General features: G+C 49.0%; 1 protein-coding gene across 1 annotated transcript in view; it reads right to left on the bottom strand.

Moving 5' to 3' along the window:
- Grid1 (glutamate ionotropic receptor delta type subunit 1) overlaps positions 1 to 27926 on the bottom strand; it is a 711129-nt gene that overhangs the window by 537583 nt on the left and 145620 nt on the right. The window contains exon 3 of the mRNA XM_027939978.2: positions 10524 to 10808. Within this exon, the coding sequence (XP_027795779.1) occupies positions 10524 to 10808 (285 nt within the window). The remainder of the gene's footprint in view (positions 1 to 10523; positions 10809 to 27926) is intronic.

Genomic DNA, 27926 nt, shown 5'->3' with positions numbered 1-27926 from the left:
AAGGGTCAGGGAAGAGTGCCGCACACCCAGAAGCGCACTAGAAAAAGGCCGAGTCAAAATGGAGCCACGAGAAGCGGAACTCACCCTACAGACCTCGGCGGCACTGCTGCCATCACACGGTGACATAAACAGGCGCTCCGTGTTCATCCCTCCCAGGAAGCTGGGGAGAAGCTTCTCAAGGACTGGGCATGTCTACACCACCATCCTGCCCTGACCCTGACACACTCAAGGGTTCCCTGTTGGAAGGAGGGAACTTCCCTCATCCACCCTCAGACTCCATGGGATATAGATATTACAGTTATAACTGGAAATCTCCAATAAACAAATAAATGCTTGGGTTGTGGTAGAGCACTTGCCTAACATGTGCAAGGTCCTAGGTTTGGTCCCTGGTGCTGGAAGGAAAAAAAAAATGCTTCCTGAGAGAATAAATGATGGACCATCTGAAAAATATCAACTCATTCACTCATGCACCATATATATTTAATGAGCATCTACTAAGTTTCAGGTGCTGTTCTAAATGCTGCAAATCCAGCAGCATTCAACATAACAAGCAAAAGTGCCTGATGTAGTTGGGTAGGAGGAATCACTCCCAATACCCTATAGCACAGCACAAAAACTATCATTGCCAACAATTAAATGTAGATTTCAACATAGCTAGTAGAAAGGATTTTGATGTTCCCAACACAAAGAAATGAAAAATGTCTGAAGTGACAGATATGCCAATTTCTCTGATCTGATCATCACACATCATATACCTGTGTTGAAATGTCACATGGAACCCTATAAACGTGTACAATTACTATGTGTCAATGAAAACAAAAAAAAATGTATTTTTAAATAAACTGCCTGTCTACACAGAATTCACATTCTGGCTGGGGATAGACAGATTTCAAAAACTGAGTAAATAGGAATAAAATGAATGGGAACAAATAAGAGGGAAAGAGGTGCCAAAGAGAAACAGAATCTCAAAGCTGAGGAAGTGGTATTCAGATATCTGCAGAAAGAGTGTCCCAGGCAGGGAACAGCCAGCACAAAGGTCTGAGGCAGGTCTGTGCCTGGCATGTTCAGCAGCAGGAGGAGCTGGAGAGGCATGAACAAATACAATGGAGAAAAGGAAGTGAGAGAAGGCAGTGAGTGGAGGCCCAGCACAGGTACAATGGCTATTACTCCTGTATAAGAGAAAAAAGCTCCAGTGGTCAGAGTGGACCTCTAGATGCACCAGGAAGTTGCTCCTAGCCTTTCTGTCCCCCAAAAGTTCCATAGGGATAGACATTCCTTAAGATATTCAAGAGACAAGCCAAGCAAGATCCTGTGGGCCTCCCACCCAGCCAAATCAGTGCCGAGAAACGGGGCAAGAGATGTCTGCTTCCGGGGCCTCCTGTGCGAATTCAGGTAGGATCCTTTTGCAACAGGCCAAGAAAAACCTTTAAAGCAGAAGCTCTTGCCCTGCTCGTTTTAGTCAGCTTTTTCACTGCTGTGACTAGAGGACCCAACCAGACAACTGTAGAGGAGGAAAAGTTCATTTAGGTGCTCACGGTTTCAGAGGTCACAATCCGTAGACTGCAGACTCCATTCCTCAGGGCTTGAGGTGAGGCTGAACATCATGGAGGAAGAGAATCCCAGTGGGAAGCGGCTCATATGATGATCAGAAAGCAGACAGAGGCCACGCTCCAGTTACAAAATATATACCCATAGCCACGCCCCCAAATGAACCACTTCCTTCAGCCACACCCCACCTGTCTCCAGTTACCACCCAGTTAATCCCACCAGGAATCAATTCACTGATTATGCGAAGGCAATAACCCAATCATTGCTCCTCCAAACCTTGTCTTACATGTGAGCTTTTGGGGGACACCTCACATCCAAACCGTAACAGATCCTTTTGCAACAGGCCAAAAAAAAATCATTAAAGCAGAAGCTCTTGCCCTGCTACTGTGCTGAAAGTCCAGCCACAGAGGAGGGTGGTTCTCTGATACTCATCTTGCAGATCAAACACACCAAAGCTTGGAGAGTACCCAGCTTGCCCCAATGAAGTAAGCAGGGGAACATGGACTTGAACAGAGTTTGAGGTCACATCCCATTGGTGCCCTTCATGGAATTCTGATATTTAGCAAATCACCTCTCCCTGTTCCCTGCTATGTGTGGACTCAAGGAGATTTGGGGAGAAGGGAGATTTCAATGGGAGCCCACATTTGTTCTCCAAGAAGCACCGTGGGGCACGTGTGGGAACCGACACAGCCTCACTTCCCTGTCTTTATCCACGCTGCACCAGGCACCTCCTCAAGTCCCCAGACGCACGGCGGAACCCAATGGAGGGGCGAGGGAACTTCAGAGCTAATGAACTTTAATCTTCTGGCGAACACTACAATTAACGCGCCCCAAAGTACAGTTGCTTTGTAATTAGATTGAAGAACAAAACCCAAAACACTCGTCCGGGTAAAGTTATTGTCGAACTTCTTCCGTAGGTTTCCTAGCAATTAAACTCACTTGCTCATTTCATCTGGAAAAAGTATTTATTACTTCAATTTAAACTAATGCCATAATGATACGATGTGTGTTATTAACCAGATCTCCTGCCAACGCAGTTGAGTCCTCTGGTCTGCTCTGCCAGGGTCTGGAAAGGACACGCTGTCGGCAAGGAGGACCGATTAAAATAGCATTTGTCCTAAAAATTCTCTTTCTTCCAGGAAGTTTTACTTCAGGAAGATTCTAGAGGTAAGGCCCAACAGCTGTCAGGTGTTTGCTATGGGAACAAAGAGGGTCATCCTGCTGAGGCGTAGTGGCTCACAAGGACCACGTGTGCTCAGGCAGGGAACCTCAGGGAGGCTGGGCAGTTCAGCCCCACCATGGGGCTTGGATGGCACCCTGCAGGTCAAAGAGCTACCTCCAAGCTCTGTCTCCCCAGACACCAAGAGCACAAGCAAGATACAGCAGAATTTCTGCAGAACAAGCCAGGACTGGGATTCACCAGCACCCCTTGGGATTCAGCAGGCCTCCTTTGGGCCACAGCTGGGCAAAGTTCCTGAACAATGGATCTTACTGAGCACTTAGCAGGCACCAGGCACTAGGCTAAGCCCTTTATGTAAATGAGTCATTTACTTCCCACACTGACCACATTGGACAGAGATAATTATCTTGTCCCAGTTTTACAAATGAGGAGATTGTTGCATAGAATGGTTAAGTGACTTGCCCAATGTCATACAGCTACAGAAGCAGATGTGGGATACATTCCAACAAGACTTCTCCAGAGCCCACGCCTCTAACTGCTAAACTCAAGGGCCATCCTCAGCCAGGGGAACAAACAGCCACATCTCTTGCACCAAGATTCTCCTGAGGTTCTCCGTGCCTACACCCACCGTTGTGAGGAAAGAATTCTGACCACTGCCACTGCTGGTCCCCACTCATGGTTTATTGTGATCACACAGACCATTAGCCTGTGCCAGGCACTCTGCCACATGCTTTCCCTTATGGCTCAGAGATTACAATCCTGGTTCCATAGAGGAGGAAGCTGAAGCTCAGAGAAGTCACCATGGGCGGTAAGTAGGAGGGACAGAGTCACACTCCCCAGCACGTTCTCACTTTGCTATTGTCAGCAAACATTCACTTTTCTATTAAATGTACACATTACAATTTGCTGAAGATGGATATTTAGGTTGTTACTCATTTCTGCTGTTACCAACAATGTTGCAATAGATTCTTTCACACTGAAAAAAAACCAAAGTCCACCTGTGGTGCTTGCTATGCACAGTGGAGCCCTGGATAGCCTGCCCAGCATCCCTGAGGTCTCACTGCCCATGCCCATGTAGCACTTATGAGCCACTCCATCTTCTCAGCTAGCCACCCCGGCTGGTTGCCATAGCAAACACCTGACAGCTGTTGGGCCTCACTTCTAGAACCTTCCTGAGGTAAAACTCCCTGAAAGAAAGAGAATTATAGGACAAATGTGAGCAGAGATGCCCAGGCTTGGGGAATCAGACCTGGCCAGTTACCGCTCACCAGCCACATCCTAGAGCAACTCCATTCACATCTCTGAGCTTCAGCTTCCTCATCTGTAAAGCAGGGACAGCTCAAACCCACCTCACGGAGCTGGTGCAGCTAAAGCTTCTTCGTGGCACCCAGCACAGGAGCTGGTGGTCACTGGCTGGAGGCCTGGATCATCTGGGAAGTTCAGTCCTGCCTCTGGCAAGACTCTGGGCCCACAGTTTGTCCTCAATCAGATCACAGTTCCTGTTCATGTATTGGTTTCTTTCCTTTTATTTATAGTCAATCAGTCTGGGCTGGAGGCAGTAGAAGGTCTAGAACCTTCCAGCGATGAAGGCCACACTATCTCCATTGTCTGCCCTTAGATCCCTGGACTGAGGATAAAAGAAAGAACCCCAGGGTACTAGCCAAGGAAGCAAGTTATGGCCCCCGGGGATTCTGAGCTCCTCATTGAGGCCTCTGTAGCCTGCTCCAATCTGTCCCTCCTTGTTCCTGGCCACCACCCATAATCCAGCCACGTGATCTTTCCTCTTCTCATCACTCCCAGGCCTTCCAGCTTATTCTTCCCTCTGCCTGGAACATACTTCCCAGTCACACCTCTCCCCATTGCCCTTTGCCTGCCTAACTTCTACTTGAGCTTTATGTACTTGTTTAAATGTCAGCTCCTCCAGGAAGTTCTCCCCGACCCCCCTGTCACAGGCTATGCTGAATGAGCCTGAGCCTTCTTCAATCACCACCAAGAACATGACCAGTCCTATGGTCATGTCAGGGCAGGACAGGGCTTAGGTGGGAAGGATGCTGGGTCACAGATGCAGAGAGAGGTGGGCTCACCTCAGGGGCCAGGCAAAGCTTAGACTGGGCCCTAGCTGTAGATGTCCTGCCAGGTGAACAAAATCTGCTCTCCATGCAGAGAGCAAGGTTTCAAAAGGAAACTATCAGTATGACATCTGGGTAGGGAAAGACTTCTTCAATAAGACAAGCAAGAGAACTAACTATAAAAAGACAAACACATTTGACAACAATACAATAAAGAACTTCTGTTCATTGAGACAAGCAACTAACTGAAGGGAGATACTTGTCACACATAGCTTACAAAAGAAAGGGCTCGATGTAAAAATTAACAACTACAAACAGGCACTTCATAGAGAGGAAAACAAAAATAGCCCATGAAGACACATAAAGATGTTCAACCTCATTTATCATCAGAAAAACGTAAATCAAAATCAGAGTAAAAGAACATTTTGCACTAGAAATTTAAATGTACAGACAATACAAAGTATCGGTGAGGTCCAGCACTTAGCGAGTCACCGTACACAGCAGACGGTGGCATAAATAGGTAGGAATGCTTTAAGAAACAATTTGATATAAGTGAATAAAGCAAAACATGCATTGGCCCATATAGGCCCAGCAGCTCTCCTCCTCCAAATAGACTCTCAAAAACTCTTGCACACAAACACCAAAAGAGAAAGTTCTTATCAGCGTTATTTGTAATAACAGAAATCTGGAAACAATCCAAATGTCCAATAACAATAAGATGAATAAATAAATTCAATATACTGTGCAAAAAAATGATTAATATACCCACATCAAGTGGATGAATCTCAGAAACCTAATGTGGAGTGACAAAAGCAATCACAGAAATATACAGAAGTGTTATTCACATGTATAAGATTCACAAACAGACCAATTAAACAATATGTATTTGAGGATTCATAATTATCAAGTAAAGCCAGAGACTGATTAGGACCTAGTCAAAACAGTGTTTAAGTCCTTGTAGGGGAGGAAATGATGAGAGTAAAGTATATAAGGGCTTCTTTACATTTTTTTAAAACTGATTATAGGTTCTGGGCATTCACTTTATTATTTTTTAATTTGACATATGCATTAAAACTATGTATAACTTTCATTCTATTCAAAATAATTTTAAGACTAGACAATGACCATCATGCAGAGCCCTGAGATTTTATTTTTGCAGAATCCTAGCTCTCAACCCATCCCAGGCCTGCAAGCTGGACCAGAGACCCAAAAGGGTCTACCAGACCTTAAAGATGCTATAAAGAATCCTTGGACTGTTACTTCAAATACCAGCCCTGTACAGCTCTAGCCAAGTTGCTACACCCCTCTGTTTCTTCATCTAAAATGAGTCCTTGGCAAAATACACAGTACATGGTAGGAACTCAGTGAATATTTGCTGAATGAATGAGTCAGTGATATCTAAGATCCCATCACAACTATAACCCTCATCCAAATATAGAGGGAAATTGTGGCTACAGCTACTAGCACCCACCCCCAACACACACACACACACACACACACACACACACACACACACACAAATATCCCAGCATTTTAAGTGGCAAGACAGAAAGTTCTCTGTTCTCTTTCATCCAAACTTTTGATATTTTAATGTTACAGATTTTCTATCCCAAATGTCAGTTTCTCTTTTATTTTTCCTTTTGCTGTCACAACAAGCACACAAGTATATTCCATGGAATTTTACCAAATGGCACATCTCATATTTTGTAAACCATATACACACAAACTTCTCTCTCACCCTGCATTAGTCAGCTTTCTGTCACTATGATGAAACACCTGAGGCAGTTAATTTATAAAAACAGAGTCTTATTCTGGCTCACAGTTCTGGAGGTTCAGGTTGAAGATCTGGCAGCCTCATTGCATTGGGCCTCTGGCAAAGGAGCCACGTGGTAGTGGGAGTGCATCGTGGAGCAAGCCACTAATATCACAAGCCAGGAAGCAAAGAAACCGAGAGACTGGGGTCCCACCATCCCCTTGGAGGGCACACCCCCAGTAATCTAAGGGGGCCCCACCAGGCTCTGCTTCTTACAGGTCCATAACACCTCCCAAAAGTGCCACCCTGGGGACCAAACCTTTAACACATGGACTTATGAGGGACATTCATCACCCAAACCACAGCACATCCCTCTGCCAAATTCTATCTCGGACCATGGCTTTTCCTGCTCTGATCTCTGACTCTTAACTGAAATGCCCAGTCCTCGGGTTCCAGCCATAGAAAAACATTTGGGTTTAAAGGAAGCCTGATGGGCAAATGAGGAAGAATCCGTTCTCACCCCACAAAGGAGGAGTCCTACGTATAATGGTCACTAAAGTGACTGACCACAGCAGGCTGTGGCATACTGAGACCATTCTAAACCAGCCCTACCTCCTTACTGGCATCAATTCTGCTTGGCTGGGGATAGGAGAGAGAAGCTGGAGCCTAGCAAGCCCCAAATTCCAGAAATCAGATGGTGCCTTGGCTAAGAGCATAGGTCTTAGAGTCAAAAATCTCTCTCTGAGCCCCCTTTTCCTCATTTGTACAATGTTCCACTAAGCCTACCTCAGAGGGTATTGGGTGGCTTAAATAAAATAATGTATGTAAAGACACTTACAGATCAGCACCAAGAAAAGTCACTACATCCCCCAACCACTCTGTTTGACTTTGGAAGAAATAAAACAGTCTTTACACTCAATTTGCTTTTTAATTGGGCTCATCTGCAGCTAGTGCTGCAGTGAGTGGGATGGAGGAGGAGCCCTGGGAGCTGGAGGCACCATTTGTCTTGGCCATATCAGCAATGAGAATCCACCATAGCACTCACAGTTCACTGCCAGCAATGCTGAAGGAGAAACCCACATCGCTTCTTTCAGGGCTGGGTTGCTGCATGGAACAGCACGTGAGCTTCTACCACCCTGGCTCACCTAACACGGGCACATTGGAAAGTAAGATGGAAGCTCTCTGCCCATGAGGGGAATAGCCAGGTCAAGCAGAGAGTGTCAAGAAGTTACACCTTTACAGTAACTTAATCCCAACAGATTTTCAAGTGAGGACCAATGACCTGGGCAGGCAAAGGCAGGGGGTCCCATCCAGAATCCAAAAGCTCTGGCCTCCAAAGAGCCTAAAGCCAAATAGGTCAGCACCTTGGATAGCGCTAAGGGGGCCCACTGCTCTGACAGGCTTCCCAGTATGTATGGTAGGTCTGAGGTCCCCCATTCACATCCCTGGCCAGATTAGACTCAGCAAACATGGCAGCTCACTGCCAGTCCCTCCCTTCCACTGTGGAAGCCTCACAGAGCCACCACAGCACCTATTGCTGAACCCACATACAGCCTCAGAATCCTACCCAGGGACACCTCAGCCAGCGGTCCACAGTGATCCACTGAGTGAAAGCTACTAGTCACCCTGCATCTTTACGAAATCAAAGGTTAAGGGTGGTCTAGTCAAAAACTAACTTAAACTTCACCAAAGGTGGCAAAAGCATTCACGTCAGAAAACAGGGGCACATCTTTGGGGTTTCTGGAAGGTTCTGGGTGGGGTAGGAGAAGAGATAGGCAGGGCAGTGTGTCTAAAGGATGAAACAGTTGCTTTCCAGTTGCCTACCCTCACCCTGATTCAAATGTCAGCCTACCCAGTGCCCTTTACTGTCTCCCCATCTCTCCTCTGTCCTGTGAGGAAATTATTTAGCAATTCCATGTCTTTGCCCATGAGTTTGTTCACTTGTGACTATTTCTTGAGAGGATTCTCTGTGCCAGGGACCATGCTGAGCAGCAGCAACAACACAGCAGTGAAAAGCACATGTCCCCCTCTCCTGGAGCTGAACACCAGGTGAGGCAGTCCAGTGTCCACTGAGGACCAGCCCCAGCTGAAGGCAGGCTGAGCTCAGAAGAGCGCATGGGCAAGACACCAGCTCTGTAGGACAGGTGGGATCAGGATGTCTTTCTTTGAGGACCTGCTTCTTGAGCTAAGTGGGGATAATGGGATGAAGCAGGGAGAAAATACCCAGGTTGGGCAAGTGCCACCAGTGTCATTCAATCTGCAAGGATCATAGGAGTTTGCACAGTGAGCAGACTGGAGTGCTACTATGGCTAAGGCTCCCCAGGCCCTAGGGTGTAGGCCAGAGTAGAAGGGAAACAACAGCAACTGGGAGAAACAGGCTGGGAAGGACCTGAACACAAGGGATGCCGGGGCATGCCCCTGCCCTGGTGGTGTCCACACCTCCCACAGGGCCCATCCTCTATGCAGACTGGACTTCTGGGTTGAGGCACAAGCCTAAAAAATTTTCAGGGGAAGGCCTGAACCCTGCAAGATGTTCTGTATCACCTTGGGACTGTTACATACCTCCTCAAGGGCCAGGGACTAAGCAGGGGTGGGAAGGAGAGGCCAGGTCCTGGACAGAGTCCAATCAAGTCCCCAGAGCCTCAGGCCACCCTCGTCCCCATCAGCACCTCATCATTATTTCAGCACAAAAACTGTTTGCTCTTTCAATTCTTCCTGGAAGGCTCCAAACAGCATATTTATTCAAGAGCTGAGGACAGCATCCCAGTCTTAGGGAAGCAGAGTATTTAGCAAATGCAAACATATGCTGACTTCTTTTCTTAGTTACATTCTTGGCAAAGGAATTATTTCACCAGGAGACAAAATGGGACTTCCAGAGTTCACCCGTTCCATCCTGCTCCAGCCCATGGGGCTATTGACCCTCACTTGTACCCTTTGTCCCTTAACACATAATGGGGTGGCTGGGGCTATAAGGGGGGTAACACAAGGACCCCTGTGAGAAAAGAGCCCTGTATCCTGACTGGTGGTCACACAAATCTGCACATGTGATAAAATCACCCAGACATAAATCCATACCCAGGACAACATGTAAACTGTGAACAGAGACCATGGACTTACCTGATTCTGGTTGTGATACTGTACTACAGTTATGCAAGGAGTGACCCTTGGGAACTTGGTTGAAGAGCACATGGGATCTCTCTGCATTATTTCTCATAAATGCTTGTGAAACTCAATAATCCCCAAATAAAATATTTTTAAATGAAAACCATTTATCTCAGAACTCAGACTGATCTTTTTATACAGAGAAATCATAAGTAAACATGAACCATTTCTCCAAAGCCCATCTCTATGGTTTCCTAACAAGCACATTATACTTTTTTTCATACGAGAGATCTTCAAAGAAGCCATATTTATCCATGCAGTATCCCCAGCCACAACAACCCAGGCTGGCCAAGGGACACTCTGGGCATCCCTCCCTCTGAACTTTGCCCTAGATTGAGATCCTGAAACTCAGGTCAGATCATGGTAGAGGAAGGCAAGGAACCAAGAAGCTCATGCAAACATCCAACATGAGGGTCAATCTTTAGAGGGGAGGCCTCCAGGAGGACCCAAGATGGAAGCCTCCACCACTGCCTGCATGCAGCTCTTCAGATCCCTGCCAGCAGTTTATTAATATTTTACTGAAAACTCTTAAGATGCTTCAAACTTCAGTTGTCATGATAAGGTGCTGTTGCTAAGCAACTTCAGTGCCTATCTTCAGAACTGTTTTTGCAGGTCTTACCCTACTCATGAAGCTCAAGGTTGGGCCCAAGGACCCCAAGGCACACTCAGCACAGACCACCAACCACCCATTCACAGCCCAGCCAGTTCCCAAGAGCTGGGCCACCTTGGGTGAAGCCACACATCTGAGGTCTCCCAGAACCCAGCCATCCCTGCACCCTAGCCCCAGAGCAGCCACCCACCCGCCACTCACCATACTCGCTGTCGTAGAACATGACGAACTTCTGCCAGCGCAGCTCTGTCACCAGCCTGAGCATGACGTCGTTGAGACGGACAGGAGGTCTCGAAGCCAGTGTGTAGGCCTCGCCGTCTGGGCTGGGGTTAAGGTGGCAGGCGGTACGTGGCGACCCCCCGGGGTTGCGCTGGACAAAGAGGTGTGGGATGTGCATGGCATCTGTGAGGGACTGCAGGGCGTTGGCAGATGCACAGCCGGTGGATGTGACCAAAGCCAAAATTCCCTGGGTCATGAGGTCACAGGCTAGAAAGAGATGGGGAACAAAAGGAGGGGTCACCATCAGCAAAATGCTTCACAGGTTTTGATTCACACAGCCCGTGCCTGGCAGCTCATGCACGCACGAGGCCCCAAGATGCTCCCTCCAGGGACCAAGAACCCAGTCATAGGGTAGGCCAGCAACTCTCATGAACAGTCTCACTGACAATTTTAGCTACACATTTTTGTGCCCACTTAACAGATGAGAACATGGAGGTTAGAAGGGGCAAAATTATTTACCCCAGGCTACACAAAGAAGGATGCTAGAGTGGGGATCCTTCTCAAATCTGCCTGGCTCACCCAAGAGCTCTCTAATCTAGTGATCCTACCCAGGACCATGAGCCCTTTTAATAGCCAAAAACGTATTTTGTGAATGTAGGTATCCCAGCAACCTTGTCATAGGCTGAGAATATGCTGTGTGCTCTACAACTATTGGAAGAACTGAACTGATTAGGACTGTAAGGACTGAATTATATCAGAAAAGCAGGTAGACATGTCCTTACCCCCATAGAACCCAGGATGTAGGCAAAAGAAAAGGCTGAAAACCAGTTCCTCTGGCCAAGTCCCTTGAGTCCTATCATGAAAATATTGGGTCAAACCCCAGATGAAGCAGTTTCCTCCAGAGCCCAGGCTGTTCCAAAACCACTTGAAAAATCACAGAAGATGACATGCCAGCAGCTCAAAAGCTTACCGCGGACATCCAGGAAGAACAGAGAGAGCCGCCAGCAATCTTTTCCAGGATTAATGCACTCAGGAACTCAGCTTTTGAAATCACCCAGTGACCACTAGGGGCGTCCCTTTGAGCCACACACTTGGGCCTTTTTAGGACATCAGACCAGCTAATAGAAAGACGCACCTCCCATGCCACAATCCCCCATGCCAGTTTTGAGGCAAACATTTCTTCCGAATGCTTTGTGTGATGGCAGGAATATGGGAAAGCAGATGCGGTTTCAAAACACAGCCTGTGAATGGCAGCAGGCCATCTGCTGCACGCAGCAGACTTTGAACAACTTTGACAATGTGATTCTTTCGGTCGGGAGCCCTTGGGTTTATGTAACGCCTCCGATAGGGCTAGGGGAAGGAGGCAAAGAACAAGGGAACCCACGGCCCAAGGAGAAGGCAACAGAAGGCCAGGTCCCTCCACACTCACCAGCATCCAAGGTGGCTGCTCCCCTGCCAGGGGCTGAACTTGCCCCTCATGAGCATCCTAATGATAACTCATATTGCACATTCTCCCTGCTGAATCTGCTGCCTCCAGAGCCAGGGACTGGAAGTGGTTACACAAGGGACAATGAAGTCTCTCTAGAGAATCTCAAAGCCACCCAAATGCTCTGCCCTCACCCACCCAGACTTCACAGAAATCCAATCACATCCTGCACATTTAGAGCCCAGGGGCAGCTCCCAAGAGCCTTTGGGAATAGAGTCAAACTCCATGCCTGCAGCCTCACACTCCCTGCCACACTTCTGCCCACTAGACTCCAGCCAACTACCCCTCTTGGCCCCTCAGACTCAACTCTTCAATCTGCATCCCCATTCTTACTTCAGGACTCAAACTCTACTTCCCCAGATAGACTAAAAGCCCCTTGTTGCAGGTCCCCCATTTTCCCTGTTATAGCACTGCATGGTTGCCTGAGTCACTGTCTGGCTCTTCAACTTGATCTCAAGCTTCAAAAGGACACAATCAGTGCCTACTGTGTTCACTATCCTCCCACGGGCATAGAAGTGCACAGCACACAATAGTCAGTAAAGACTCGTGCAAGGATACTATGAGCCCTGAAATTTTCATGCTCCCTGGTCAATAATTCCTCTCTGGGCACCCATCCAAACTGTAGGAACAGCACTAGGTCCAAAAACATGCAGAGGACACTTAGCAATATTCCTGGAATATTGCTGACAATCTAAAAGATGCAAATAGGTAAGTGGTTATGAAAGCGCTCCATTTGCCAAAAGCATATGCAGCCTTTAAAACCATTCATGAAAACATCACAATAACATGGGAAAGTGCTCATCATAAAAAGGTATGTGAAAAATAATGCGAAATTGTATGTGTTTTATGATATCAATTAAATAAAACTCAACACGCATGAAAGAAAATCAGAAGGAAATCATGCAAAATGCTAGAAGCGACTGCAATTTATAAGAAGCCTAGAAGTGGTTCTCCTTCCTTTCTATATTTTGCCAAAAATTTCGTGACATGAATAGGTAATTCCTTTAGAAAAGGAAAAAGAATCCTCCAATAATGGATAAGCACGAAAGCTATGTAAGAGGAGGGATGATTGTGCCAGAATTTCCTCTGGGCCAAACTCTGTCAAGCCGTTGATATATGTGAATTCACGTTGTTCTCAGGACATCCATGGAGGGAAGGGATCACTGCATCCATTTCCCAGATAATGAGATGTGAGACCACACAACCGTCAAGGGACAGGGATGGACGGAGATGCCACCCAATCTCTTTCCAACAGTGCCAGAGACACAGGGGAAATGTTTCTGAGAAGCGGTCAAGTAAAAAACAAAAAACAAAACACTATACAAAATTATATGCTTACCCTGATTACAACTAGATAGAAAGCATCCGTATGAATAAGGCAAAAAAAAACAAACACTAAAAGCTAAGATACAGTTGATGAATAGGCTGTTCTTTCTTCCTTTGTACAGACTCTCTTTAATGCCAAGATATTGCATTTATAGTCTTAAAAAGCAATTTTATCAAATAAACTGAACATCGTGGGGCCATAAATTGTCCCAGGAACTCCAGAAATTAGTTGTGGAGGGATGATCCCAACCCGGGACATTGGAGAGAGAAACCTCCTGGCAGCCACCAGTCACTCCAGGCTCTCGTCAGTCCCTCTGCCCAGCTCCCTCCCAAGTCACCACCTGACTCCCGATAGTAAACCCTATGAAGTCCCCAATTCCATATCCACCAGGCTCTAAAGTCACAGAACCTCTCTAAGCCCCAGTTTCACACATGCCATTGTGCACTGGGGACAGGGGACTGGCTCCTGCCCTCCTACAGCCTCACACTCCCTACCACCCTTCTGCCCACTAGATTCCAGCCAACTACTGTTTCATGCATACACTCAGCACACCCACCCACCCACACACCTCACTCAGGCCCCTGCCTGATCTTGGGATCACCCAGGAGACAGACACCACAATTTGGCCTGAGAGAGAAAAAAAAGAAGAAGACGCTCTCAGGTTCCACGAAGAAGGTGAAGTATGGTTGGCATCAGAGCCTCAAAGGGAAAAAAAAGGATTTAGACCAGCAGAAATGAGGGGGAAGGTTGTTGAGCGGGGATGTAGCATGACAAAGACTCAGGAGCCAGGAGGCACACTCACCAGGAGGGTGCAGGAAAAGACCTCACAGACCCAGTACTGATTTTTCCCTTCTAGTGAGTAGCCATGTGGTCCTGGGCAGGTCTCTTTGCTGAATCTCAGTTTTCTATTTAATGGAGATAAGAATCTCCTCCAAGCAGAACTAGGGGACCACTGACTCAGAACACGGATTACAACTGTCACAATGCACTGTGCACATAAAGATGCCAGACATCAGTTTCCCAGCCCTTTCCTTGGACCCTCCCCATCTCCCCCTCAACTTCTCCATCCAAGTCATGCCCAGGATCTTAAGTACGGTCGTCACACCTAAGATCCACATTGCCCCTCATGCTGACAGCCCCCCCTCATGGAGGTGGGCATGGCTGACCCACCCTTGTGCAGCCATCTGCAGCATCACAAGCCACCCAGTCTCAGCAAACGGGGTGGGTAATTAAGGCTGGAAGTCTCTCCCAGGCACTAATGGAGAGACCCAATGTGAGTCAATTTTCAATCCACTGTGAATGGCCTGCTAATTGGGGCACTGTTGAAATGATGGTTATTTGGAGGCTTCTAACATAAAAATAATAAGATCAAAATACATCAGATCAAAGCCAAATTAGCTATTAGCTTAATCAAGGTTATGTGAGAGGAGACATTACACAACTTGTGCCCTGGTTGTGACAACAGATGCTGAACTCCTGGGTCTGAGTTTGGACCTTGTTGTGGACACACTGTGGGACCTTAGGTGAGAGGGCAATCCTCTTGGGGCTTCTCTCCCTGCCCCTGTATGCACACACATCAACGTCAAATCAAGATGATGATACTCATTCCCCAGGGCTGTTGGGTGCACTCCATGAAAGGTTTTTATCTGTGGAGAGGAATGTGTGCTGCCTGGCCTAATGGGACCTCAGAAGTCAAGGTCCTCTGGCTTGGAGCTTAGAGGTATTTCCTAACTTCTCTGGAGGATAACAGCTTTTGTTATCATTCTTTGCCTCTAATATCACATAGTCATAAAACTGATTTCTCTCTTGATTACAGTGCAGACTTGATGGATTGGTAAGGGCTCCCTGAGCAGGATGCATTGGTGGGGAAAGGAAGGAAGTAGAAATGAATCGTAATGAGCAGCTCAAGATCCCTTCCCAGAGCTCTGGCCCAGGAAAGCAGAGGGTCAACATGAAGGCATGTAAGCCGGTCAGCAGCTTCCCAGGAATTGGGAGGATAGAGACTGCTCTGAATTCAGGGTTGGCACAAGAGGAGGAGAGCCATGGAGCTCAGCCAGGACTCCTAGACATGGCCCCCCAATCCACTATCACACTTCCATCAGCTTCCCTAGGGAAGATGTCAGCATTCAAGGATCTGGTTAATATATGCCAGGTGCAATACTGACCACCTAACAGGACAAACTCTCACTCACTCTCACCCTAGTTTTCTTATCCCTTGGTGAGAAAATTGAAGCACAGAGAGGGCTGGCTGGTCATTTGACAAGTGCTACACAGCCAGAGAACTTTAGAACCAGGTCACCAGGAACCTCCACTACCAATGATGGGAAGAGACGGAGGCCAGTAGGAGACAGCCTGGGACTCTGCAGTTGATCCTACATCCCCTTCTCTGGGTAGAAATCCCAGGGCAACTCCAAGCTTAGCACTCCCCAGGGAAAAGCAAGCAAGCAAGAATATGTCCTGCCCTGAATGAAGGCAATTCTTCAGCCCATCAAGTCATTTGGTACCTGACTGCAGGGTGGGTACTAGAGATAAGAGAAGTGCCTCCTGCAGATATTGAAGTCATTCTGGGCACTCTTCTCCATCCCCATAGGGATATCTATAAAATTCCCAGGACAAGGCTATGGGAAATAATGCCCCACAAAGTTTATGCTAGAAGAGACCCACCCTTTCAGTGCCTGTGCCTGATAATGATGCTGGCACTACCAGCCTGCCCTGCCATCTGCCAGGCACCTTGGATGCCTCAATCCCTAGGCTCAGCCACAACTACTCCCCCTGAGAACCAGATCTGAGAGGAAATCCATCCATTGCAGTCCCTGCTCCTCTGGGATCACAAACTCCCTCAAACAGCAGCCCCTGAGTTAGCTGGTCTCTGGCTACCACCTTATAAGAACAACCTGAGGTTTCCCAACAGACAAGGAAAGAGAGAACATCCACCTGGGGTAGAAGCCTGGTAGGTGCTTCACTTCACCTAGGCTTAGCAAGGCTTGACTGCTCTCTGCAGGCAACAGGAGGGCCAGGCTCTGAGCAGACCCAGACTGAGCCCTGCCTGCCCAGAAGGAATGACCTCTCCCCAAGGGAGACCAGAACCTCTGCCAGCCCTGAGGCTGCTCCCTCAAGCAGGGCTCCTAGGGCCACCTCATGCCTCCAATCATCTTAACAGCTGCAGGCACCCAATCTCCCCCCTGCCACCCTTGTTATCTGAGTCCTTCCTTTCCTCCTTTAAATTGGCACTGGCTTTATGAATATTTGAATTCTAATGGCTAATGCTTTAAATTAAGGTAGCATTTATAAATACTTTATGGCCAATGAATAATTGACCAAATTTAGTATTGTCATAACTCACAGTAAATTATTGATCTATGGAGAATAAACATTTTTCATCTTTTATTAAGACATACAAAGGGTAAACAAAATCATGGAATGAGGCCACATGGGGGGCAGGGCTGTAAAAGGCCAGCTCTAAGTCTCTGGCCCTGGAGTGCATGGATGCTCCCCCAGGCTCCCCAGGGGAAGGTGCCTCCTCCTGAGCACAGAACACACACTTGACGAGCAACCCTGTCCACCACTTGCTTCGGTCACTCTCAACTCCAGCTCTCCAAATTTCTGGAGACCTGCAAGCCCTTCTCCTCCTGCCTTCACTGCCCTCCGGGCCCAGTATTCTCTCTGATCACTCTATTGCAGGGTCCCTCAGTCCCCTCTGTCTTCACATAGCATGGCCATTAAAACCTCAACCCAGAGTCAACCCACCATGGGTAAGCCGGCCCATCCACTTCTCTACCCCTATAAGCAAGCAACAGAGGGTGGCAGAGAGAACCACCCAACTGCAATTTGGTGACCTTGCAACATTATTGTCACTAATCCCCACTGTGGTCACCACCTCCCCACCCAGCTATTCACCATACTCCCCTTCTTTACTATTACCTCCCTTCCTATTGTCCTTGAGCATCCCAGAGTTCTGTCCATGTTCAACTGATGACCTTGCTTCACTCTTCATCAATAAACTAGAAGCAAGCATCCCAAGGCAGCTCCACTTCCTGCCTCCAGGTCTTCCCATCTATCTGCATTTGGACTGAAAGTTGAAGAAGGAAATCTCCCAGGTCTAAGGCTGCTCCCTTCTCCTGGGCTCAGGATGCCCCTGCCTCTTGCCTTCTCCCACACTCAACTCCATCATTTATGTCCTCTCTCTGTGGAAAGATGCATCTTCCATTTGCCTCTGAATATTAAATCCTGGCCCCACTGAAGTTTCCACATTTTTCCAGCTCATAGCCCTCCCCTGGGCTCCTAAGCCCCAGCCAACAGCCTACCTGATGTCTCCACTGGCCACTCAAACTTGACAACACAGAGTTCCCTGAGCTGATTCCTCAGTCTCAGGAAAGTGGCACCCCCATCTACCCACTCCTTCTTGCCGCTTCTTACTTCCTCAACCTCTGCACCTAAGTCGTCAGCAAGTCCTAGATGTTTTATCTCCCAAATATAACTTGAATCTGTCCATTCCACTGCCATCACCTTGGTCCAAACCATGGTCTCCCCCAGTGTGGGCCCATACACCTGTCATTTCTACTTGTCACAGTGATCTGGCCCTTATGAAGCCCCAGACTGTGCTGTCTGTGCTTAAAACCCAACTTCCCATTGTCCTTAAAACAAAACACAGGGCCCTCAGGGCTCTGGGTATCCACACCCACACCCTGCCTTCCAGGGAGCCAGACTTTGCACAGGAACTCCATGCCCCAAGCCCTTATCCCTGAGGGCCTCCTCGCCTACTCCCTGAACTGCCTACATTACTACTGTCCACACCTGTCGGACTAACCCTCCTCCTCTATGTGCTTTGTGGGTAACCATCACCCCTCCAGAGAACTTTCACAACCCCTAATCTTCCCTCACCGTGGTTGATTGCCAACACTGGCCTTGGTAGGCTATTCTGTGCCACCGCTGCGCAGCAGTCTCCTTTCCTGGCCCATGGGCACATGTGCAGGCACCCACACAGTTTACGCTCCCAGGCCCTGGCCAGGTGCCTGCCCTGAAGAACAGAGCTGCAACCTCTTTAATGCTCAAAACAACTCTGGTAGAGAAGAATTTTCAAACTTGCCAATTGCTCTCCATGCCCCCCAGAAAGAAAAGCCACATCCCATAATTTGAAGGAGAGTTAGTTTCTTAAAGTTGACACTCTAACGAGGGGAGCCAGGAGAACTCAGAGGGAGAGAAGGGGGAGTGGGGAGCAAAGTGGCAAGCCTGAGGTCTGGTCTGGGCAGAGCACCTGGGCAGCTTCTCTCCTGGACAGGACAGGAGGAGCCTGCGTGCTCTTCTGGCCTCAAGCTCAGCCCAGCCCAGGAAAGTCCAGGACAGTGAGGCCAAAGGGAATAGGGACTGTCACCTACAGCATGTGGGCAACTGGCTCAGGCAGGATGCACAAAGCCAACCAAGAGGATGGGGAAGAGCTAGAGGCACCATGGGGTCTCTGGGGCCTCATCCCTCTGCCAATTAATGAATCAAAGCTGATTCCCTGCTCCCACGGGTTGGAAACACAGGGAACACTGGGTGGGATCATGCTCACTTATTTATAGCTCTCCAGCTCCTCGTTAATGACTTTTACTGCTCCACCAATGGAACACTAGGCTCCTGGCCGGGGAATTACACAGAAGCCTACAATGAAAGTTAAATCAGGACAGTGAGGAGTCCTGGTCATGTCTGCACAGTGGAGCGCCATAAAGAACCTCAAAAGGAGCTGAGCACTAGGGCTTCCTGCAGCACTTTCAGGGTCCCAGGGCCCCTCAGTCCTTGTATGAGTTTACCTCCTCACCCTGCCTCTGAATGTCTGCATCCCTCCTGCCACCCCTCTAGGTCCACCCACATCCCTCATTGGCCAACTGGTCTCCCTGCCTCCCAGCTCTCCTTTCTCCGGGCCCCTGTACAGACCAAAGTTCAGCACCAAACATGCCCTTAAATACCTGATATGCTCCCTGCTGTCAGGCGGGTGACACCAGCCACCAACCCTCCACTTCACACAAAAGGAGGGAACCATTCTGTTTTCCAACCTTCACATGCCCCATGCTCTCGTGTGTTCATACCTAATCGCTAACTTAGCACATACTGGTTCCCTTTTCCTGAAAGGCTCTTTCTTCTCTACTTTGCCTTCAAAATCCTACTCATTGCTCAAAACCCTTCCCAAATGCCTCTTCCTTTGTGCAACGGTCTTTGACTTCCCCTTGCTATTCAAAGTTAGCCATTCTTTTTCCTGCAAGTCCAAGAACACAGAGACCCCATGGTGCCTCTGATGGTCTAGTGGTTAGGATTCTGTGCTCTCACTAGGAATACTTTATCCTAGCACATTTCTATTGAATATGTATTATTATATCACTTCATGCCCAATTCTTAAGATCCAAAGAAGAGAGACCGAGGCCCATGGCTTTTTGAATCTTCAGGTTCAGGCCCTGGTACAGAGATGTTCAGAGGACATTGGGTGAAATAAATAAAAGCCCAGATGTATGAATACTAAAGAAGTTGTCTGAAATATCGATGTTATAAGGTAAACAAATAAGCCAGAGAATCAATGGGATGGCTTATGGAAAATTATGACTTGTCCATGAACAGGGCTACCCTTGAGCAGCACAATGAAAAGAAAGATCTTGGACTATGGGGCCTCCTAGACTTGGCCCAGAACCCAGGCCCTGTGCAAATGAGCCAAGGGGCTCAGGCAACTCACTTCTTCTAATTCTTCATCAATTGTTCATCCAAGAAGGAAGAATTGCTTAGGGTTGAATACCCCAGGGGAAAGCAACAGTGCTGTCCTGGGGCTGACAAAGGAAGAGAGAGACAAGCAGCCAGATTTGAGGATGGTTGGTTCCATGGAGCCCAGAGACAGGAAAATTCAGGGGTCAAGGCCATGAAGCAGAATTGGCTCAGGGAGGACAGGGATGGACATTAGGTCAGTACAAGGAGCTCTCTGGGGAGCTCCATTAGACCTGGGACATGGACTAAGGGTGGAAAGATTACAAAAGTGACATGGGACATTTCATCTGCCACATCCAGGGCAGTCTGGGACCAGAAAGGGTTACCAAGAAAATGCTTTAAGCTCTATTTAGAGAAAGACAGGGGAAAAGGTAGTGGTTGTGCTTTGGATAGGACATAAGGATGAGGGTCCTGCTCCTCCAGACAGTTGGAGAGGAGGAAGGGGGCATTATCACAAATGACCACCAGGTGCCACACTGGGGCCACCCACCTAATTGCTGAGCCCCATGACACCCCTGGGAGGTGAGTGCAGCTACCCCATTGTATACAAGGGGAACAGGAGCAGAGACCCAAGGTTAGAGCACTAACTAGAGCCCCAGGGGAGCCCAGGCTCAAACCTCAAGTTGCCTCTGACCTCGAAGTTAAATACATAGTCCAGGAGACAGACAGCCGTGTGCCCTCAGGCAGGCCATGTAACCCCGCTGAGCCTCAGTCCCTCACCTTTAAAAGGATAATAACAGTCCTCACCTACTAGGACTGTTGTGAGGATTAAACAAGGTAATTGATATAAAAGACTTTAAAACAATGGTTCAGTAAATAGTAAGTGTTCCAAAAAGGATTAACTTCTGTTAGTACTTGGCCTTCTCATAGGGGAGGCTGCTAAGTGGGCAGTGGGGAGGATACTTGGGACTGACTCCATTCTGTGTATGTATAAGCCAGTCTTCACATTACCACACAGTGAACTTTATAGAAAGAAAGGGTTATGAGCTGGGCATGGTGGCACATGCCTGCAATCCCAGTGGCCCTGGAGGATGAGGCAGGAGGATCCCAAGTTCAAAACCAGCCTCAACAAAAAGCAAGGCACTAAGCAACTCAGTGAGATCCTGTCTCTAAATAAAATACAAAATAGGGCTGGAGACGTGGTTCAGTGGTTGAATGCCCCTGAGTTCAATCCCCAGTACCCAACAAAATAAAAGAAAGGGGTTATGAAGGTCACAGTTATCGAGGTTTCAATTCTAGATAAGAGGCCCCATTGTTTTGGGGCTCTGATCATGTCGTGGCAAGAGTGTATGGTGGAGCAAACTGCTCACACAACAAGCCAGGAAGCAGAGAAAGCATGGGAGACAGGGGTCCTAGGAGCTCCTGCAGAGAGACACCCCACCCCAATAACCCCAAGGACTTTCCACTAAACCCCACCTCTTAAAGGCCTATAGCACCTCCCAACAGAACAACTGGGGACTAGGCCTTTAACACAGGGGTCTTTTGTTCGTACTGGGGATTGAATCCAGAGGAGCTCCACCACTGAGCCACATCGCCAGCACACCCCCCACCCCCCCACTCTTTTTTTTTTTTTAATTTTATATAGAGACAGGGTCTCGCTGAGTTGCTTAGGGCCTCACTAGGTTGCTGAGCTGGCTTTGAACTCGCAATCCTCCTGCCTCAGCCTCCCAAGCCTCTGGGATTACAAGCATCCACCACCACACCTAGCTAACAATGGGCCTTTGGGGGAGAGTCAAAGAGCTCTCTGAGGGGCTCAGCTGTATCTGTGTCCCCCACACATGAAGCTTTGAGGGATTACCCATATCCAAGCCATAGCAGTGTGTCTGGAACCTGGGTATGGAGATAGGTGGAGGCCACTGACTCTACCAGAGAAAGCAGTCATCTCAGCTCTGCTGAACAGAAAAACCCAAGTCCCTCTTGACCAGACTCCAAGCAGGATCCAGTCTGGGGGACAAGGGAGGGCAGAATCCCTAAAATCCCACCTGCCTGTGGACTTAGATCTCCTGGAAGCAACACCTCTCCTGCGTCACTGGACCATGGGTGAAGAACATCCACTGAACTCAACAATGGGCTCAGGGAAAACCTGCCCAGCAGCCTATCCTCCTGGCCGCTCTCCTGCCAGGCCAGTCTCCTAGCAACAGACCACTCGGAGGCCCTGGACACCAGGACTGAGGAGCCAGAGCTGAGCTCAGATGCGCACAGCCTGCCCTCAGCCCTTCCCACACCCCCAGGTCCCTGAGGCCAAATCCAGTGACTGCTTCTCCTCTTTTGTCTCCTGAAAGGCAAGACCATCCAGATACCAGGCCCCAGCCCTGACTAAGCACTCCTTCCCACGCCCCAGTGACCCTCCCAGATGGGAAACTGAGGCTCAGTGAGGTTGCTGGTTCTCCCCTTCCATCTCAACCTATATCTGACTTCTTTCAGCTCTCTCCGGCTATCTCTAGAATCCTCCCATTGATGCTTCTTACTTCTGGGGCCTCAGTTCTCTCGCCCTAGCACTCTCCCTCAGTGTGTGTGTGCATGGGTGTGCATGCAGGTATGCGCATGGATGTGGGAGGGAATCTTGCACTCTCACTCCCTGTTCCTGCCTGAGTCCTCTTTCCTTCATAGGACCTCCTGCTCCAAAGGGACAGAGAGCTCTATTCTGTGCAGTGACTCCTATCTCCATTCAAGGTTCAGAGGCTGTCCATCAGCCCAGAAGCTCTTCCTGGGAGGTAGTGTGGGTGGGGCAAAGAGAACAGACTTGAAAATCCTGAAGCTGGAGCTACATCCCAGTTCTACCACTGAGCTGCCTATAGCCTGGGCTGGCCAATCCACGTGTCCAAACTTTAGCGTTGTTTATGTTATACAATGGAGGGAGAGGAAGAAGGGTAGGGTTCCAGCACCTGTATCATACAGAAAGCATGAAATCACAGCCTCTGGCACAAAATAATGTCTGGATAAATTCTCAACCATTTCTCCTTGGGAAGTATCTGTCATTTATTCTTTCACTGAGCTGGTACCTAGTACCCTCCTTCCCAGCGCTTTTGAAACTGAAAGCCATGTTAGTGCAGAGACATCTAATAGCACAAAGGAAAAGGTGGCAGGCTGCTGTCTAGCCTACTGAGGGCTGAAACAGAAAGAGATGAGGCCTCCCCACCCCCCATGTAATAAGACATGATCTAGCACCAAACCACCTGTACTCAAATCCGTGGTCTGCATCTTACAGCTACATGTGACTTTAGCTAAGTCACAACTTCTCTGTGACCCTCCCCAAAATGGGCTTATGATAGTGCCTGCCTCACAGAACAGAGAATCAAGTGTCAGAGAAACAAGGAAGCACTTTGACTAGCAGCAGTCTGTGCAGCTACCTTACCACCTAGTGCAAGAGGAGAAGAAAGCAGCTCAGCCAGATGCAAAGCCAGTCAGGGCAGCAAGGCCTGAGCTGATGGTCAGTGGGATGGGCATGACTTAGGTATCCTTTGCTCATCTGTACTGCCCAAGCAGGGTACCCAGGTGTAGTGCTGCAGGTAAAGAGCAAGGAGGCTGATACCCAGCCTGGTTCCACCTGCTGCAGTTACACAGGCCTTGCTTCCTAACATCTTTTCATTGTCCTCATAGTCATCGTGGCAACATAGTCTCCAAAGTTGTGAAAATCATTCCTCTTTTAAAGAATTGAGTCTGGGGAGCATAGGGAGCTTCACCTGCTATAACTCCACCTTCTAAGGGGAAGGAACACCCTGGGAACAAGGGTCTCTGTACGTAGAAGAGGAATGGTGTCAATGCTGGCCAAGCCCCAAAGCCAGCTTTCCCAGTATAACCAACCCCACATCTCGGGGAAGTACTGGCAAACCCTCAGGACACAGGCCATGGCCAACGACTCCCTGACCATGCAGGTCAGCCCTGCTGAGCCCTACCTCAGGGAATGGCTCACTCCTGACCTCTTCTGAGAAAGAGCCCAGCTGGCCCAGGGACATTACCCATCTCAGCCCTCAGGTGCTTCGGAGCAGATGGGGAGAGAAATCAGAACTCTCCTACAGCCAGCAGGGATGAGTGGGGATCTTTGCCAGTGATAATGAAAATTTTCACAGTAGCAGATGCTCTGGGAAAACTGAAAAACAATACAACAAAATTCACAAACCAGAGAGGAACTTAAGAGAAACCTGATGGGCAAGGCTCCACTTTCTCATCAACACCTCTCTGGCCATAAGAAGACAGATTGGGAGCCATTTCCTTCCCAGCAGGTAATCAAACTGTCCCCTGGAGCCCACCATAAATCTTTCCAAGCACCTACTATGCACTCAGCAGGAGCCCCATGCTGAAAACAGAAATGACACAGATCCCGGCTCAGGCCCCACAAACACAGGCCCCTGCAAACACCGTCTGGAGGATGCTGGAGGGTGGGCTGAGATGGCTCAAGATCCCACAGGAAGAATGCAGGTGGGGTCACGTGGCTGGAGGTAGCATGGGAGTCTTTCAGAAGATAGCAGCTAATGCTGGTGCAGACACAAAGGACAGGCAGGTTAGCAGCCAGTGTGAGCAGAGGTACAGCACAGCAGTCTTTGAGGATCTGCAGGAATAGACATGCACACTGGGGTGAGTCCATGGCCCTTGGATGAAGAAAAGGGTGGGGTGCACAGTGGAGTGCTGCAGGTAAGGGTAACACTCAGTTGAGGGTCTTTTTTTTAATCCTAGGAGCAGCAGTGAGCCTTGGAGGGTTCCTCAGTTGAGGCAGGGTCTGCTCAGAGCTGCCTTTGGGAAGGTGACCCCATTGAGGGGGCATGTGGAGGGCTGGAGACTTCAGCTAATTCTTGCTCCTCACCCTGGCAGAAATGAGGACAAGGAGTACAAGGTGCAGGAGGCAGCAAGGATGGAGCCAGGGGTATCACAGAAGCTGGGGTCAGTCAGGTAGAAGCACATGTGGGGGCCAAGCAGGGGGCAGGCAAAGGAGCAGACACAAAGCTCCAAGACCCCAGGCACCACTCCAGGGCCAGGAGAACTGGGATAGTTTATAACCCTCTCTGTCACTCTCCTAGGCCTAGGACAGTGTCACCACTCTCTCCCCCTCCCCCATTTGCAGAAGGGACTGGCTGAAGTTCGGTGATAAGAAGTCTCTCACCAAGTACCATCCATAGTATGGCTGGAGGTGGGGGGAGGGAGTCAGACCTTATGAGATGCACATGCTGCCCACCTCCCAGCCCAGGTTTCCCTCCTCAGGCCAAGCCAAGGGACAAGACAAGATAGAAGCCAGTCTTCCCAGCCCTTCAGCCCCCAGGTAGCACCTGACTTGCCTTCAGGTGATTAAGAGATGCAATGAGATCTGAGTGCCCAGGGTTGGGCCAGTGAGCAAGAGTATGTCAGGGCAAAGAAGCAAAGAAGGACTTTATCCTGCTCTGCCCCTACAGAAGTTTCATGGAGGCCATGCATGTCATAGGCTGGCAGACATGCTGGCGTACCTGGCAACTGGCAGGCAGGATTTTTAGGCAGAGAGGCCTCTGAAATATTATGCATCCTAGGAGAGAGTGCCTGGCAGTAAGGGGCATTGATGCTCAGAGACATCCAAAGTGCAGGGACTGTCACTAGTACTGATCACATCTAAGACTCCAAAGGCAGCAGAGGGTATAAGTCTATGCAGAGCTGTGTTCACAAAACTCTCCAGGTTAGAATGAGCACAGTCCACCCTTCTCTGTACTCCATCTTGGGGAGGTGGGGGAGGCACCCCTTCCTCACCACGAGAGCACCAGGGTGAAGCCAAGCAGAAGAGAAAATGGCAGGTGTACACCCAAAGTAGCACTTCCTCAGGTGAAGACACGTGCAAAGCTACTCCCAGCTCCCAAGACCAAGCTCAGCTGAGGTCACAGGGTCCTCACCCTTCTTTGAGCTGTGAGTCACAGGAGATGGGCCTAGACGTACAGTGCATCACTCCAGAGCATGAGGCTCTGAGAATCTCCAAACACCACCAAAAAAACTGCTTATTGCCGTTTGTACTCCCACAAAGCATTTCCTTTCTGGGAAAGAAGCTCCACACCAGGTAGTTAGGGATGAAGGCACAGTGGTTAAACTGGTGCCTCCCCCAGCCCTGCCCTGGTGGAGAAAGGCCATGCCTGCTCCGTCACCACTCGCCCAAACTTTTCCTGGAGAGAGACTAAGTGATGGGGGCTGTAAGACACAGCCACCAAGGCCCATATTTGAAAAGAAACTAGATACGCAGGGCTGGGCTGGGGGCTTGGCCCCTCCAAATGCCCAACACCTGAACACACATGGCCCTGCAAACGCACAAACGGCCTGCTTTGTACAGAGGAATCCCCATGGAGGTCCTATGGTCATCCCAGGTCACCAAGACTTCTTGAGATTTGGCAGATGATTCGGGGCAGTTCAGGAGATAAAACGTAAGACTCTGTAACCTGCTTCAGCCCTGTCTCCCCTCTCTAGTGGAAACTCCAGCAAGGAAGGGCAGCTCAGCTCAGCCCCCGAGGCAGATGCACTCTCTCCTCTAGGACTGTGTGACTGGACAGCCCCCAGCGAGGCTTGGGTTTGCTCAATAAGATGTGGCAGGTAGCATGCTGCAATAGAGTGTGCAAAACAGACCCGGGGAGGGGCCTAACTTACTCTATGCTTGGCAGCTCCCCTTGATCCATGTGACAATTCTGAAGTAAGATTATTGACCCCGTTTTTCTAGATGAGGATGCTGAGGCTAAGAGAAGCAAAGTCACTTGCTCAAGGCAATGGAAACTGAGTTCAAACATGAGAAAGTCCAACTCCTCAGATCCTTGTCTGCCCATTCTTCCGAGTGGTACAGGAAAGACCAAAGACCTAAAGGTGAATGCCAAGGACTGGCAGAGGAAGATCAAGGACCAATAAGTAAAGAACAGCAACCAATAAGAAAAGATGAGGGACAAGCCCATAAAGACCAGGGACTAGGAGATGAAGACCAAAGAACCAGCAGATAACAAGACTGGTGTTCCAAATCACATGAAAGAAGGAAAATCTTCCTGCTCTCCCCCCATACACCTGTTCCCACTGACCAGACTAATTTTAACCCCTCCCCACCAACTCCTCACTCCCAAAATCCCCACTCTCTCCACAACTCCCAACATGCAGACTCATTTGCCCATGTTCTACATCTTTTTAAGATATCATAACATTCTGAGTTGAGGGAAGGTATTGCTGGCCAGCTGAGTGGGCCCAAGTGTTGGCACCTATCTGAGCAGAAGCAGAAAAGAGATAATCATCTGCCATCTTCCCCACCAGCCTCCTCACTGCCTTCATAGAAAGCTGCCCTCACTCCCAGACACTTCCTGGGAAGAAAGATGCACCCAAAGCAGACCCCATCCACACCTCCATTGACACTCGGGGACCCTGAGCCCAGCTGGGGACTACTATCAGGAATCCTTAATGCACCCAGGATACACCTCTCTCTGCAGAGTCATCCAGACCTGGCCATTGTCACAGCAACACTCAAGCCCCTGGCTCCCTGTCCCCTCCTCATCACCCTTCAAAGCTCAGTTTAAGTGTCCCTTCTCCAGGAAGCCCCTGGGACCTTCCCACCCCCCACAAACCCAGGCCTCAGCTTAGCCTGTGACCTATCATTGTCTGTGCCACCAGGCTGTGAGCTCTTGGGAGATCAGGAACCATGCAAGGCCACTTCAGGGTCCCCAGTGCACTTGATGTCCTGGAAATGATAAAGGGAATGAAGGAAACTGTGTTAGATGAAGCCCAGGTGACAGGACCAGTGTCACGTAGGAACTATCGATTTTGCCCTCCAGACTGTGCCTCCAGCTTTCCAACCGAAGCTGCTGCTGCTGCTGCTGCAAAGACAGTGGGGAGGGGAGGAAGGGGGCATGCCAATTCCCAGTCCCTGCGACAA

Source organism: Marmota flaviventris, chromosome 4 (genome assembly GCF_047511675.1).
Source record: "Marmota flaviventris isolate mMarFla1 chromosome 4, mMarFla1.hap1, whole genome shotgun sequence".
Lineage (NCBI taxonomy): Eukaryota > Metazoa > Chordata > Mammalia > Rodentia > Sciuridae > Marmota > Marmota flaviventris.
Note: the sequence above shows the minus strand (reverse complement) of the source record. Positions and strands in the feature narration are given on the sequence as shown.